At 34.5% G+C, this 16,275-nt stretch overlaps 1 protein-coding gene across 1 annotated transcript; it reads right to left on the bottom strand.

Moving 5' to 3' along the window:
• Positions 1–3,342: 3,342 nt before the first annotated feature.
• Positions 3,343–8,641, bottom strand: LOC136231140 (FBD-associated F-box protein At5g22730-like). The gene is made up of 4 exons (XM_066020423.1): positions 8,508–8,641; positions 6,393–7,337; positions 6,145–6,291; positions 3,343–3,830 (listed from the first exon to the last, which is right to left on the bottom strand). The coding sequence occupies exons 1-4, from the start codon at positions 8,562–8,564 to the stop codon at positions 3,537–3,539; spliced, it is 1,443 nt and encodes a 480-aa protein (XP_065876495.1). The 5' UTR covers positions 8,565–8,641; the 3' UTR covers positions 3,343–3,536.
• Positions 8,642–16,275: the final 7,634 nt, after the last annotated feature.

Below are 16,275 nucleotides of genomic sequence, written 5' to 3'. Positions count from 1 at the left end.
CTTCTTCTTTCCACCGTTTCCCTTTCCCTTACTGCCGCTGGCAAATAGTCTAGAGGCCTGATTATCTGCACCTGTATTGCTCGCCTTATGGCGCAACTCCCTGCTATGAAGAGATGACCTAACTTCTTCCAGAGTCACAGAATCTTTACCAACAATAAATGATTGAACAAAATTCTCATATGAAAGCGGTAAAGACACCAACAGAATCAAAGCAGCATCTTCATCTTCAATTTTCACATCAATATTACGTAATTCTAGTAATAATATGTTCAATTGATCTAAATGATCCTTGAGTTGCATACCTTCCTGCATTCGCAGGCCAAACAGACGTTGTTTCAGAAGAAGTTTGTTCGTTAGAGATTTCATCATGTATAAGCTCTCTAACTTCATCCACAGACCGGCAGCAGTCTCTTCGTCTGAGACCTCAGTGATGACGTCATCTGCGAGGCATAATATAATTGTTGAATGTGCCTTTTCTTCTAGAATCGTCATCTCAGCAGTGACTTCTCCCGTTGCCTTCTTCAACGACGTCCACAGACCTTATTGTTTTAACGAAGCCCACATCTTGATCTGCCATAGACTGAAACTATTTCTCCCAGTAAACTTTTCGATTTTCACGTTCATCGCAGACATCTTTCTCTCCAAAAAATAAAACCCCGATCGGAAACCGAAAGCTCTGATACCAGTTTGTTGTGCAGAATTAATGAAAGATAAATAAACAAGCAATCGAAAACACACAGATTTACGTGGTTCACCAACGTTGTGTTGGCTAGTCCACGAGCAGAAGGAGAATAGTATTATTAGGAGGCGAAAATCAGATTACAATGATTAGGTTACATAATGGGGTATTTATAATACCCAATCTAACCTAATCCCATTAGAAACCCATGATCCTAATCCCACTAGGAACTCATGATCCCAATCCCAATCCAACTAGGAACCCATGATTCTAATCCAACTAGAAATCCAAAACCCAATACTACTCCAAATAGGAAACAATATATACTGATTCAAGGCATTACGACAAGTTAGCCTCATGAACTTGCATAAAATGTAATCAATTAATCATTCGGTTGTAAGAAAGTAAGTTAAATGCGGAAAATATATTGCACATACCTTAAAATGTTATTACATAATTCATAAAATAGATTAAAACATATTAAAAAAAGAAATATTTACTTGTTCAACTTTAAAACTTTTTCTTCTCTAACATTAGAATCGCATATAACCGCGATCGTTTTACGTTTTTTAAGATGCATGACTTAAATCAATAAGATTTGGAACTTTGTTCTTAATGAAAATTCACACAATTAAATGTGTGTTTGGTTGCTACTTTTCGTGCTCTTATTTGTCTTTTCACTTCAAAATGGAAAGTTTTAAGTGTTTGATTAGGAAGCTTCTAAATCTGAAATGTGGTCTTTAAAAAAAACAAAAAATCCCTGTTTTTTTCAGTATTTTCCAACAGCAAATAACAACCGTTGGTAAAAAAAACCAACGTTAAACCTAAACCTAGCACATCATTCCATCACCCACAGAATTTTATTTTTCTTACTTTCCCCTACTATGTATTGACAAGTCATAGTCATAAAGTATCACCTATTTTATCATACAATAAAGACCATATGTTTAATAAGAATACACAAAATTGAAATGGGTCCCATGTTACCCATAATAATGTTATGCTAGATGTCAAATTTTAAGTCAAGCTTTTGTTGTGTGATTTCTTTTTCAAGTCATTCGGTGCTGATTTATTGGTTTGTCCAGTTGTAATTGGAATGGATGATATTTTTTCAACCTTTTATAACTAAATTCATTTTAAAAAGAAAAATGAAAGTATTTTTTTTGGCTTAAGATATTACAGCTCCGTGAACTTGTCCAAAATAATAGATTGGCTCCTTAAACTTTGTAAGAGTCTCACTAGCTCCCTAAACTTACTTATTTCGTACCACCAGCTCCCTAAACTTGTCCATAAAAATATATTAGCTCCTTGAACTTTGCAAGTGTCTCACAAATTCCCTAAACTTACTATTATGTAACAACTAAATACAAAAACTTATTAAACCTAAATTCTAAAAATACGTCTTCATCTATTCGAGATGTAATTTTTTCGCTTCTCCTACCATTCAATCTAATATAAGAGTTAGTGTTGCAAATTTGAGAGATTGAATGCATGAGGATCGAGAGTTAGTATTATGGTTTTTGTATTTAATTGTTACAAAATAAGCAAGTTTAGGGAGTTGGTGAGACACTTGCAAAGTTCATGGAGCTAATGTACTTTTATGGACAAGTTTAGGGAGCTAGTGATACGAAATAAGCAAGTTTAGAGAGCAGGTGATACACTTGCAAAGTTCAGGGAGCCAATCTACTCTTTTGGACAAGTTCAGGAAGCTGATGATGTATTAAGTCTATTTTTTTTTATAGAGAATAAAAGAATAGTATTAATTTAACTCTAATAAATTGAGTTGAAATTCTAATATGATAATTCTAAATTTGACAATTTTGAGGATAGTTAATCTGTTATTTATAAATAAATTATTAATTTTCATCTTATCATGAATTTGACCGGTTATTATTAAATCTAAACTTATTAAAATTCTACAATAAATATTAAAATAATCACATAATTTAGATTTGATAAACTTAGATTTAACGATGACCGGCTGATCAACTGAAAATTAAGTGTTAAACACATATTTATAAATATAATAATATGATATGGTAAGTAGTATAAGAATGGTAAGTAGTATAAGAAGGGAAAGGCTCAATTAATGATTTTATTTAGTTCAAAAGACATGATATTTAGACAAAAAAAAAAAAAAAACATCATTAGATTCATGATTTTTTATTTTTTTTGATTCATTAAGCCCTTAATTTTTTATTTGAATATATTAAGCTCCTCATCATTTATTTTTGTCTCATTAAACCCTTGATGACCAAATTAGTAAGTTATGAATATCTAATTCTGTTAACAGGTTTTTTTTTTCATTGCAACTGAAAAACAGTAAAAGTCTTAATTCAAAATGTAAAAAATATTATTTTTAATAATTTTAAATACAGATAAAGTTAATAACGTGTTTTTAACAGAATTAAATGTTCATAACTTACTAATTTGGTTATCAAGGGCTTAATGAAACCAAAAATAAGGTTTAATGTATTCATCTTTTAAGACTCAATAACCAAAAAATGAAAGATCAAGAATCTAATGATGCTTTTCTTACCATTATAGATTCTTTTCTTACCATTATTTGAATAGTTTAAGATCCTAATTAACTTTAAAACGGCAAATGAGCATTAGGCCCTTTGCATATGTTTGAAAATAAAACAAATTCAATGACCCTAACAAATCCCAAACTTCAATGAACCTCGGTGTAAATTTATCCAAAAACTTGAGCTTAACTTCGATGAAGACCGCCCATAAAAATCAGCTCAAACACAGATATACACAATTTTATGCAAGTCTCTAAAGTGAACATTCATTGAGTAACTTACTTGTAAGCAAACATTTCAGATAGCCATGGCTAAACAACAAAGAAAAATCATTGTGGCATTTCTGGAAACATCTGGATCTCCAGAACATCACCTTTATCATATGCCTGCAATTTTTGAGTAATCAGACGGTGTCCTTCTTCTAATGTCATTCCGATCGGAATCGATTCGGGTGTGATTGCAATTGACATCTTCTCCAGAGCAGAAGCATTTTTCAGCAAGTGAATAGCAAACTCCATTTGCATTGGGGTGTAAAAGAACTGAGCAATTACCATTTGCTTCAGATATTGAGGTACATATGAAAGTTGAATAGTTTCTCCTTCTAGGTCTATTGGACAAGTCATCTGCAATCATTAACACATTGTATTGGTGTCAAAATAGAAGAAGATTTCTAGAATGGTCCCGGACCAAACTTGTCTTGGACCGTTCAGATGATGACACGTCAGCACAACTGCTGATGTGTCACCAGCTGAGTGGTTGGTCCGGGACCACAGTAGAATTTGCCAAGAGCCTATCGGTACAAATCTGTCCGAAGAGCACCAGCTGAGTGGTTGGTCCGGGACCACAGTAGAATTTGCCAAGAGCCTATCGGTACAAATCTGTCCGAACATTCTTAGGGCGTGTAACTTAGGACTTAACATGTAATCCTGTAATCCTAGATCAATGTACTCTTTTGTGACGGAATTTCAGAAATCTAGCTAAACTGCATTTGCTGTACATTTTGGGTAAATTGGATCGACGGTCTAAAGTTCAGGTCTGTTTCATAAAGGTGACTGAACTTCATTTTCTTTCAATGTGAACTCCGCGATTAATTTCAATAAATTCATTCTATCCAATTTGTATAAAAACTTGATGGAATGTTGAAGTCACACAGGAGACTTAACTCTATGTCAACTAAGAGTCATGTTAGACATATGTTGGACAAGGATGCAACTTATTAAAAAAAAACATTGTGGCTTAGGATATGACAAGTGACTGTCACGTTTCTACCACATAAACCATAAAAGTCAAACATGTCCAGCATTGCATTTAGTTGACATATAGTCAACTATTTTATGTGTCACATCAACATCTAATGAGTTTTACCTAGGTTGCACGGAAACAGAAACTGAAACTGTTATTGGAACTGAAATGGACACTGAAAAATGTTATTCTAAAAAATTATAGCTAGGAAACGGAAAAGAAACTGAAACGGATACAAAACGCAGAACTGCTAATAAAGAAGAGTTTCCGTGTTTTGTACACAAATTAACCAGAATGACTTGATTGAAATCAAATGTCAAGTTCAATGATTTTAGAAAGAAAATGAAATTGAGTAACCTATGTGAAAAAAGGTTAAAAGATTAAAAAATCCAATGACCGTCAACTCTACCATTTATGCGCTGACAGCAACATTAAACCACACTTAATACAAAGGGCTCAGCTCATCTTCCCAGGAATAGGGCGCGAGAATTTTTCTTGTCTGAGAAAATCTCCTCTAGACGACTCCAGGCCCTGACGGCGGTTGAATCGGTTTCAATGATTGTATGGAGAAGGTCTAGAGATATGGTGCTATAAATCCATTGTAGAACAATGGCATCGATACGAGACCAGAGGTCGGGGTTTGAGTGCTGTAGGGAATTGGCGGAAGTGTTTGTGGGTGGGGAAGGAATGATATGGTCTAGGACCTGGAATGCTTTGGCATGAAGCTTGAATAGGGTAGCCCAAGTAGGGTAATGCCCTTTTTCGATGTCTAGGGTTATTTTGATGAAGGTAGATATGTTGGATACGGTGAGAGAAGGATGATGATTATGGTTTATGTCTGTATTATTGGTGTTTGAATTTGCGGCAGGAGGTGTTGCGGTGGTGGAGTTTTCGGTGTTGGTGCTCATGACGGCGACGGAAGAGGAAGTAGGTGTTTTGGTTTTTCTGGTTCGGAGGAGGGTTGCCGGCGTCGGCCACGGCAGTAGATGAGAGAGAGGGGGATAGGTGTTTCGGTGTAGAGAGGAAGGGAAGAGGAGGAAGACTAGGGTTAGGGTTATGTCTCTGATACTATGTAACAGATTGAATTGTTCAGTGACTGTTATTGATAAGTAATTATGTTTATATACAGAATACAGTTCACGTTGTAGTGAATGTCTATTCCTACATTCTAGGCTAGTGATAAGGTAACAGATACAAATAATATATGCTTTACAAATAAATAAGATAGTCTCTAATATTAATCATATGTTAATGTGGTTAACTGTTTCCATGATAAAAAATTGTTCCTTACCCAGGCTAATTGCTAACATGATCCTGCATGAATTTTACTTCTCATTTCACTCCCAAAATTAGCATTGAACTATGCAGCATGATTGAAGGCTCAAAAAAGATTGAAATTTCTTATTTCATGCTGTGTTAACAACATCGGAAGTTGCAAAGTCCAACATTATACTCAGGTGCCACTGTAAATACAAGGATTTGAAGCCAAAGACAAGTATTAAGAGGATAAGCTAGGTTCATCACTTGGAAAAATCTTTTTTAGATTTCTTTTCATCCTAATTCGCCGATGAAAATTAGACAGGGGTTACGAATAACATACCGGACATGTAGAGTAGCATTGTATAAATAACCAAAAAGCCTAATTGCATTAAACATGAAACACCTAGAAATTCGAAAGATAGTTGTCTCACTTACCATCAAACAGAAAAAACTGAGATGGGGAAAAGCTTGAAGGATTGCCATAGTTTTCACCAAGCTGAATTCTGAGGGCAAGATAAAATGTAGGTCCAAGGAAGTCACCTGATTGAGCGTGCGTAATCTTGTTGGTGGTGCCCAATCAATCTGTAGAGAAAGACCACAGTGAAGTTGATAAGTTGTTAAATTAAAAACAAAAATTAGGAATAATGTATTTTTTTCCATCATGTCCTTAATTCAGCACATACCCAATCATCTAAGCTGACAACAGTAAGAGTCGTGAGCTGAGCATTCTGTTCTGGAAGATTAGTGAATATGCGCTCAAAATCCTCCATTGATACGGCGTAAGATAATTTTTCCAACTTGGGAGCTCCACTCAAGTTACATTTGATCTCATTAGAACAAAAACACTTCAAGTCAGTGAGATTTGGATTTGACAGTTGAACTTCTTCTAATCCATACGATCTGTAAACCACGAATTTCTGTAGCAGAGGTACTGAGCCAAGGCCTAATTTTTCAGGAAGGATACATTTAGTAATATCTAATCTCTTAAGGTTTACCAAAAACGAAAGCATTATATCCATGTCTTCTACTGGAAAATGTACACGAGAAAAACTAATAGAGCTTAACAAGCTGAACTGGTAGGTAAAATTTGATCCCAATATACAAAAATTCAACTCCAGGTGCCTCAGTTTGATTTCCACGTTATCAAAAAGCTCTGTCCTGAAAACATAGCCAGAATGGTATTCACCGGCTTTGCCATTCTTGAGACAATGTCTGCTACATTGTAACGAAAGACTTATATTTTCCACACCCTTGCGAAGTGCAAACTTCACCCATCGATCAATATATTCCTCAATTTCTCCATCGAGACAAAAATCAAGTTTAAATGACAGTGCATTCTCGCTCTTATAATATCGTAAGTACTGGTTAACTGCTTCCACGAATTTTTCTGTGTAAATGATGCAAGGCTTTTCGCAGGTTTTAAAAGACTCATAGTTTGAATCTGTCAAAAACAATTCTTCAAAATTAAATTGGAGCAAGGGTTCACATGCAGAGATATATTGCCATCTATGTGATAAGGCACTTGTTCTTACAGCATCCCTCAAACTAACGCAATATAAAATTCTACAGAGAAGCTCATCTGGCAGTCTGCTGATAAGATCCATATCTCCTGTGGCTGTGCTTGTTCCCTATCAACCAAAATTAATGTAAGACAGCATGCCATCCACTTAAAGAAAATGTTATCACCATCAATACCAAAACAACAGGCAGTTATTGGAGATCATTTCGGTGACAGCCATGTATAAACAGGATAACTTGCTAGCATATACATTCAAATTCAATACAGTTGAATAACAATTTGGCTCAGCAGCTTGTCAAGGAGAGAATTTATAGTAAAACTAAACTATCATTTTTTTACTAGACTCAAAACTAGCAATAACCCTTTCACCATTTCTTTTTACTGAGAAAATGCTCTGAGTGAGCAGGGGCAGAGACAGGGGGGCTGGCCCGGAACCACCCCTATCACTGATGGTTCTGGCCCCGTCGCTGAAACTACTTCTAGCATGGATGATTTCGGCCCCCGCTCTCCAGCAAATTAAGTTGGGAGTAGTTAATTAGCTAATTCAGTTTATATTTAATTACAAAATCCAACTTGATTAATACATGATAGGGGATAAATTTCTCTAATTTTGTTCAAAAAGACTCTGTCTTACTTTGGTAATTCTAGCTCAATTTTGGAGGTTTTACAGTGGCAAGGAAAAACTAGTTCTGAGCCACATGGAAAAACTAGTTCTAAGCCACTTAGATGATAAAATGTATATACATACCAGCCAAAAAAAAAAAAAAAAAAAAAAAACTGAGCCAAGTTCGATTTAGCAATGTGCAGAATTGGCCCGAGACTGTGTAAAATTGGCCCCAGCGGAGCAATTCCATTTTCGCCACTACGAGAGAGTATTCTAGAATTTCAAGATGTTCAAGACAAGCTTTGATATATCTTTTACTTACATATATATAAAGATGTTAGTGTTGCTACTTGCCATACAGCTTTGACACACAAATTAGGGATCAAGTTCTATCTTTCAAATTTTTACACAACAAACTATAGCATTGATAAAATCAATCAAAACAAAGTAGAAAGAAAAATCTCAGAAATTGTTAAAATCATAGCAACTAAACAACAAACTGGCTGTAAACTCCTCTCTATACATTAGCAGTCTAATCAAAATAAATATGCATATCTAATCTAATATTCGTTTTGACGAAATGAAAGATTAACAACTTCAACCATCATTTCCACCACAAAACCTGAAATCAATCATAAAAGAAAACTAAAACAATTCAAGAACACGAACAAATACCTTCTTCTCCGGTGGACCGCCGGCGGTTTCCGATAGTCTGCCGGCACTGGAATCCATCGATATGAGAAGAAACCTTCAAATAGAGAGTGAGGCAGGGGAAGTCGAGCTGTCAACAAGGAGAGTGTGAGTTGTTGAGACTATAGAAGGCAGTTACTTCATATTGATGCGTCATACAGTTGGGGTTTTATCTGCTATAAACACGCACATGAAGAGAAATGTTTTTGACCGTTCGATTGTCTCTATGGAATATATAATCTACGGTAGATGTGTAGGTTTTGGAATCTCACTGTAATTTGTGTCGGATAAACATTGCTCCTATTTATTTACTTATTATTTTTGTATATTTCTGATAAAATAAAACCATACAATCTTAATTTAAGTCAATTTTACACCTACTGTTTATGGGATTTTTTCATATACATTTTCATGTTTTGACGCAATTTTCTTAACTTCCATTATTTTACCACTTAATTAAGTTGAAAATTTACATATTTTTTTTATTAATAATAAAATTTCATCCTCTAATACTGGTTCAAATAGGAGGCGGATTCGCCCTTGCCTTTATACGTGGACAACTTTAATATCTGAAAGCCTACTGGGAAGAGAGAACTTCTACGATGGACCGAGTGCAATGGACACAACCAACGAAAAAAGAGAATCATATGCACAATTATCAAATTTCTATTGGCAAGGTCCAATGGACCAGGACCATAGTAGAATTTTTCACTGGAAAGGTTTCGATGCCTTTTCATATAACGCGTCCACATGGAGATAAGCCTATGAAGGAGCCTTCTCTCCTCTTTCTAACCTCTCTACCAGCTTGGATAGTTCATCCATTTTTTTTGCTTGTGTTTCTTATCTCCGTTCACAAAGATAACCTCATCCTCTCTTATTAGCAGGTCTTCATCTTCAGTATCCAGAACCTTTTTTGCCTTGGACGTTGATGCATTAACATTGCTTGCATCATAAGCAGCACCATTATTGACCATACTGGTATTGGACGCAATTTGAGCATGAGGAGCCTTTTTTACTGCGTAAGCTAGTAATTGTTTGACTGAGTCGTACCGAAACATGATCTCTAGCATCATCTTTATTTCAACCATCTTATCTTCAGGGGTAGACATAACTGGCGCTTTACTTTGCACAATTGGTCAATTCTGATTTGAGTCGGTGCTTTCGTGTGAACTGTTGTAACACAAACCCTCTCTGAAATGTTTCGTCATGACTGTCTGCTTAACCAATCGGCCCTTTGAAGTACAAGTCCAAATGGAGGTACTAGAAGCACCTGAAACATGTAAAGCACATCAATGTGATGCATATGACTCTATGATACATATTTGATGAGATGTATAATGCCAAATGATGTTTGACACGGTAGACAAACGTGAGAACGAGCCAACCAACAACACGAACAAATAATATAAGCAATCACACCTACATTGCAATAAAAAAACCACTCCCAACCTTATTCCTCCATAAGTGTATTGGTTCAAGAATTCCTCTTTTCCTAGATATTGACTTAATTTATTTGTCAACATGGGACAAATAAACCCGTCTCTCAAAGTAACCAATGCAACATTTTGGTATCCTAAAGGAAAATCACTATAGCTGCTTATATGAGCTTGAGATTCACCTGACTTGGGGTACTAAAAGATTCTCAAGCACAATATACCTATGTCTCTCCTTGTTTAGGAGTTCTAGCAATTTATGGGGGTACATCTAATGAGTGTTTTACACATATGCACACCTGAATGCTTTAGGAACATATGGAATGTATACACATGTAAAACAGAGCTAATCGGGACCAAATGTGCCACTATGCAAGTGCAGTGGTGCGATACAACAATAATATTTTTAAAGAAAATTCAATTGTATATTTTTATTTTTCAAACCTTTAAGTAAGTGTAATTCGTTTTAATTTGTCCCCGGCAGAGACGCTATTATAAGCGCCACGTGTTGTAAACCGTCGCTTAACGTTGTCTTATGAAGCCACTTGGTGGATCCTTTCCGACGTAGGCTTTATTTTAGCAGTTTTAGAACTGCTTTTTTTTTATTATCCTTTTTATTATCATGTTTTAATGTTACATTTATCAGAGTTGCCACTCGGGATTGAAGTCCGAAAAAAGTAAACAGATGACGCACACGCTCACATAATGTCATCTCTTCAGAGATAGGTTCGTGAATTATCACATGGTAAAGGGTTTGATTAATAAATTTATACAATTGGCTTTTGGTTAAAATACTAACTATAATCTAGTGCTTTTCCCTGTTTTTTATTCGTTATCACACAATTGTAGAAAACGCGAAATAAATGCGAAATTATAAATTACATTTTAATTTTCACATCATAAAAGTTATGCAACTGTTCTAGTCCTAAAAATAAATCTATTGAACATGCAAAATAAATAAACGTTAGCTGCGAGACATTGGGACCTGTATTTGGATTTACACTACGATGTCGGACTCGATAAAATAGAACTCAAATAGATCCTATAATTCTAGCACATCAGCATGGTATTCGATCCGGAATCTAGATCTACTTATTCTAGTGGGTTAATTTTATTCCTAAACTACTCTTTAACCCATGATTAACTGAATATTACATGTAAACAATTAAAATGTTATTTTAATCTACTGGAATTGAAAAATAATTAAAACAACAACTACAACCCAAACCCGAACAAAAGGGAAACAAGCAAAATTTATGGGTTTCTGGTACTGTAGCCGATCGGCTACGGGTGGCTGATCGGCCATGTCGGTAGGCGATTGGCCATCTTCACAAAAGCCCAGAAATTTTACTAGAATTTTGAAAACAACAACGAAATGGAACGAATTCAAATACATATATACATCTTAAGAAAAGCTTTTAACCACTTCAAAGAGTTATCTTCTGAGCTTTGATGCAACTTTTAAGTAGAGGTAGACTCATGAATGCAATGCAACTTTTAAGTAGAGGTAGACTCACAAACGCAATCGAAAGGGAACTAGCAACCGAAACCCGCAGACAGTGACTTGATTGTTTGAGAATAGATTACAAAATAGAATAAAATGGTTGTAATTTGATGATTAGAAACCTTTCCTTGCCTATTACCATATTAGTCTCTATATTTTGACAAAACACATTGTTTAGTCTCTGTATTTTAAAAAACATATGGTAAAGTCCCTAACGTTTTTTTCGGTGAACTGTTTAGTCCCTAACGTTTTTCTCAGTGAACTGTTTAGTCCATGTTGTTAGACTCTCATGAAGATTCTGTTAGTCAATTAGGATTTAGATTATTCTTTTCCTTTATTTTCCTTTCTTCTAAACTCTAATGCATCTGAAATTAACTTTGAGTGTTCTTCTTCTTGATTTTTTTCTTAATCGTTTAAATTCGTAAGCATTTAGTCTGTTCTTTTTGTTGTTCTCCATACAAATAGCTTCTTCTTCTAAATTGGATTTTCTCTTCTGAAGTTTGAAGGTAAATAGTAAATGGTAATTTAATCATTTTCGAAGTCATAAACAGTAAAAAATCTAACAAATAGACGGAAGGACTAAACAATTCACTGAAAAAAGGTTAAGGACCTTACCATGTGTTTTTAAAAATACAGGGACTAAACAATGTGTTTAAATATAGGGACTAATAAATTAATTACCCAAGAATTTACCCTTAATTTGGTGCTTACCCAAGACAACACACAAGAAAACTCTACTTTTCTCACTTTCTCTCACTAATCTCTCTCTAGAACTCTATGTAGCTTTTAGGATTCTTTTTTTCTTTCTGAAAATTCCGGTCCCATCATTCTGAACCACCCTCCTTTGATAATTCGTGTATCAGGTCTCAACCCACCATCCAAATGCTCCCTTGATTTTAGGAGGTTGTGGGAAAACTCCCACACCTGACGTGATACCAACAGTGGCGGAACCCTGCCGCGGCTGGAGCCACCGATGGCCGCCGGAAAATGGTGGTAGAAGTTTTCTCAGCCACTATATTTATTCTGGCGTGGAAGCAAGGAATCTACTCTGTATATTAGGTCAAGGTTGAAGAAGGGTCTTTTCGTAATTTTGTTTTCTAAAAAGCTAAGATGAAATGGCGCCGTTTTGGTTTAATGAACCAATATGATCCTAAACAACAACGGTGTTTGAAATAATAAAAAGTTTTAAATGATAAATTACATCTATGACTACTGAACTTTATTTTTTTAACAGTATGGCTATCAAACATCAAAATTTAACATAAAATGTCCACTGAATTTTAACTAACTTCTCAAAATGATTATTAACGACCTCAAAATGAAAATATTCAAGAATTAAAGTTGTTCATAAAAACATTTACTATGAAACCACATTATTTATTTTTCAAAATCACCATTTTTTGGAACTTTCTCTCTTTAAGATTTCACTCTCTCTCCTAATCAAACAACACCTAGATAACCTCAAAACGAAAAATTTCAAGAATCAAAATTTCTTTGAGTATCATTAATTCTTGGAATTTTTTAATTTGAAACCGTCAATAGTCGTTTTGAGACGTTGAGTGACCACATATATTAGAAAGTAAAAATTAAGTAACTTTTATGTTAAGTTTTAAAGTTTAATGATTATACCATTAAAAATCAAAATTCACCCATAGGTGCAATTTATCCAAGTTTTAAATCAATTATCTTGCTTACCCTTCAAAACAAAAAAAAATCCTTCCATCATTTTTTACAACTAATTAACTACTATGGCTTGAGTGAATTTGCCCCACACACACACAACGCAACATTATTAATTTTTTTCATCATATTTTACATTACAAAACTTACAACATTATTAATTTTTTTCATCATATTTTACATTACAAAACTTGTTGAGTATTTGAACCCCGGATCATTCCAAATCCTAGTTCTGCCACTGCATACCAAGCAACTACGGTATAACCTCTTATATAATCTACCAATATATCTATACAGGGCATCGAAATCCTTTAGGGAAGCTTTATCGAGATAAGTGAAATCAATACATAACTGCCGCCATTGTGCGGTGGGTTTGGAGTTTTTTTTTGTCATTTTTTGTTAAAGTTTCCAGTTTTTTTTTTGTCATTTTTTGTTAAAGTTTCCACTTCATCACTGTTATAAAACTCGGATCGGACCAATCGGTTGAACCAGAAATCGGCTAGATTACCGATTGGATTGGTTTGTTGCATTTGCAATAGACCAGTCAGAACCAAAAACCAGTGGTCTGACCAATAACCAATGTGACTCCAATTTAATAAAAATTTGAACTAAAATAACTGTAAGCAGCTTACAATTTTTACTCCACTTGTTCTACTTAGTTGATTTTATAGTACCTAGGTATCCTTGGTTCTACTTATATTTCCGATGTGGGATTATATATTATTGAAAAATTACCAATATAATCCAGCCAATTTTTGTTTTTTTATGAAAACAGCACAATTCTTTATAAAAAACAGTTTTTTCATTTTCTTCAAAGGGACCAACCTTTTTATTATTTCTTTTGAGAGGGGATCAAATAAACACACTTGACTTCAATATATTACTATTATACCCCAAATTATATATAATTTATCTTATATGTCATATTGATGTATCAGATTATATATAATTTATAAAAAATATTTCAATATATATAAATATTTTTATTTCTTTATTAAATTATTCGGTTCGACCAATCCAAATCATCTGATCCGACTAAGTGACCCTTAACCCAATTATAAATCCGGTCCAGTTCTGACTAACATTTTGATACAACTATTGGAATTTATTTATCATTTCTGAAACTGTTGATATTTAGTCGACTTAGCATAAAATTTTATCTTTAAAGTAGAAGATATGCTAAATTGTGTTATGTTTCTTTTATTCTATTTATGGACATCAATCTAGGGATTTCAGTGTCATGAAACCGTTTTAGTTAAAATTAGTTAAGGTCCAATCATATATCTTATATTAATTTCTGACACATCTCCACACGTAAATACCCTTTGGGCTTGCAGGGTGCACAACACAGACCCATCCCGCCATTTGTTTTTAATTCCACACATTAATGAGGTTGACAGCTGATATCATGTTAGGGAACCGATTGAACTAAAAGCTCGAACTGATAGTTAAGGTCCAATCATATATCTTATATTAATCTCTGACATTCAGTCCATCGGGCAAAACCTGTAATATATAATGGGGCAGATATATGGATACTCTGTTTGCACTTATAGGCCTGGGATGAAATTTTACCCTTTTGATGGGTACATAGCTCTTCATTTAACTATTTGTAATATGGAGTTTTTGAAGCTTACCATGTTTGCAGGTAAGCTTTTCATTTCATAATCCCATTCCTGCAAATTCCTTTGAATAGACAAGCTAGTATGGATGTTCGGTATTAACTAGGATATAAAAAAAAAGGTGCTACGCTATGAAGGAGGGATCTCCAATTAAGTTCAACAACAAGGTAAAGCTAATTTTGGTTTGTGGAAATTTTATTAGAAGATTGCAGTCCTCCCATGAGTTAAGGATCTCATTTGGCTGTTAATTTCTTCATATCATTCAATAAGAACTGCTCTAAAAGCGCACCATGTTCCTATTTTTGAGGTCTATCCTTTGTGTGGTGTTTATGATGAAACTATTTATCACACTCTTGTAGTTTGCTCGATTGCTAAACAAGTGTGGAGTTTTTCTCCCATAAGCGATATGAGTCCTCTTTTCATTACGGAATCATATTCTTAGCTTTTAGTTAATACTAGCAACGATCAAGAGAATGTGAATTCTATGTTAGCTCTTATTATTTCTGATTGTAAGGAAAATTCATAATTGTTATGTTCAGTTTGTCAAGAATTTACGAATTTAATAGCTCATACTTTAGCTAGGACGACTAATTCTATGTCAGATTACGGAGATTAGAGCGCTTTACACCTCCATTTCTTGTATCGGTTTTGAGAAGTGATTAAAAATTTCGAGCAAGATCACATCCCTCATTACGAACTTGTACACATGCTTCTAAAGCTACCCGATTAGCTATGGCACCGGGTGCATTTCCCGAGGGGTGCCCTAAAGTTCCTCCATAGTTGTAGTACGGAATCATCTCCAAAGATCTCGGTCAGAGCAGGCATATGCCAAACGTGAATACCCTGAAGCTTTCCCAAAAAAAAAAAATTTCTTCTTTTCTTTTAACTTTTTTAAATCAATTTTTATAATTATTACAAATCACTTCTATTTAAGATAAATAGCTACAATATCTTTTTACGAATTATTGATTTTGCAAATTAGCATACCACTTATTATAAACTTTTAAACCACACCCCTTATAAATCACATGTTTTTTTTTTCGTTTTTTTTTGTTTTTTTTGCTTTGCTTAAAGTTAAAAGGGTAATTAATTTATTAGTCCCTATATTTTGACAAAACACACTGTTTAGTCCCTGTATTTTCAAAAACACATGGTAAAGTCCTTAACCTTTTTCTCAGTTGATAATATCGGGATATTATCGCAAGGACCAAAGGAGATAATCGCCTCAAATATGCCACATGGCATAAGAAACCGCCCGGCGGATCCCCCTGGGATAGCTCTAAGAGATCCGCTGGCGGATCTCTAAGGCGAATCTCTCCATTTACTTAAATAACGGCTAACCGTCAACTCGGCCATAACGATCATTAAATGAATCATTAATAGTCTTAACCCGCCAGGTTAAGAGTAACTTGTAACCGCCATTAAATGAGCATTAATGGAGACTCTCTGGTTACCTAGGAGTTACAAATCTATCTACTATAAATAGCCTACGTCTAGGCTATCAAGGTACATTC

This window comes from Euphorbia lathyris, chromosome 5, assembly GCF_963576675.1.
Source record: "Euphorbia lathyris chromosome 5, ddEupLath1.1, whole genome shotgun sequence".
Lineage (NCBI taxonomy): Eukaryota > Viridiplantae > Streptophyta > Magnoliopsida > Malpighiales > Euphorbiaceae > Euphorbia > Euphorbia lathyris.
The sequence above is the reverse complement of the archived record's forward strand: the minus strand, read 5'-3'. Positions and strand labels throughout refer to the sequence as shown.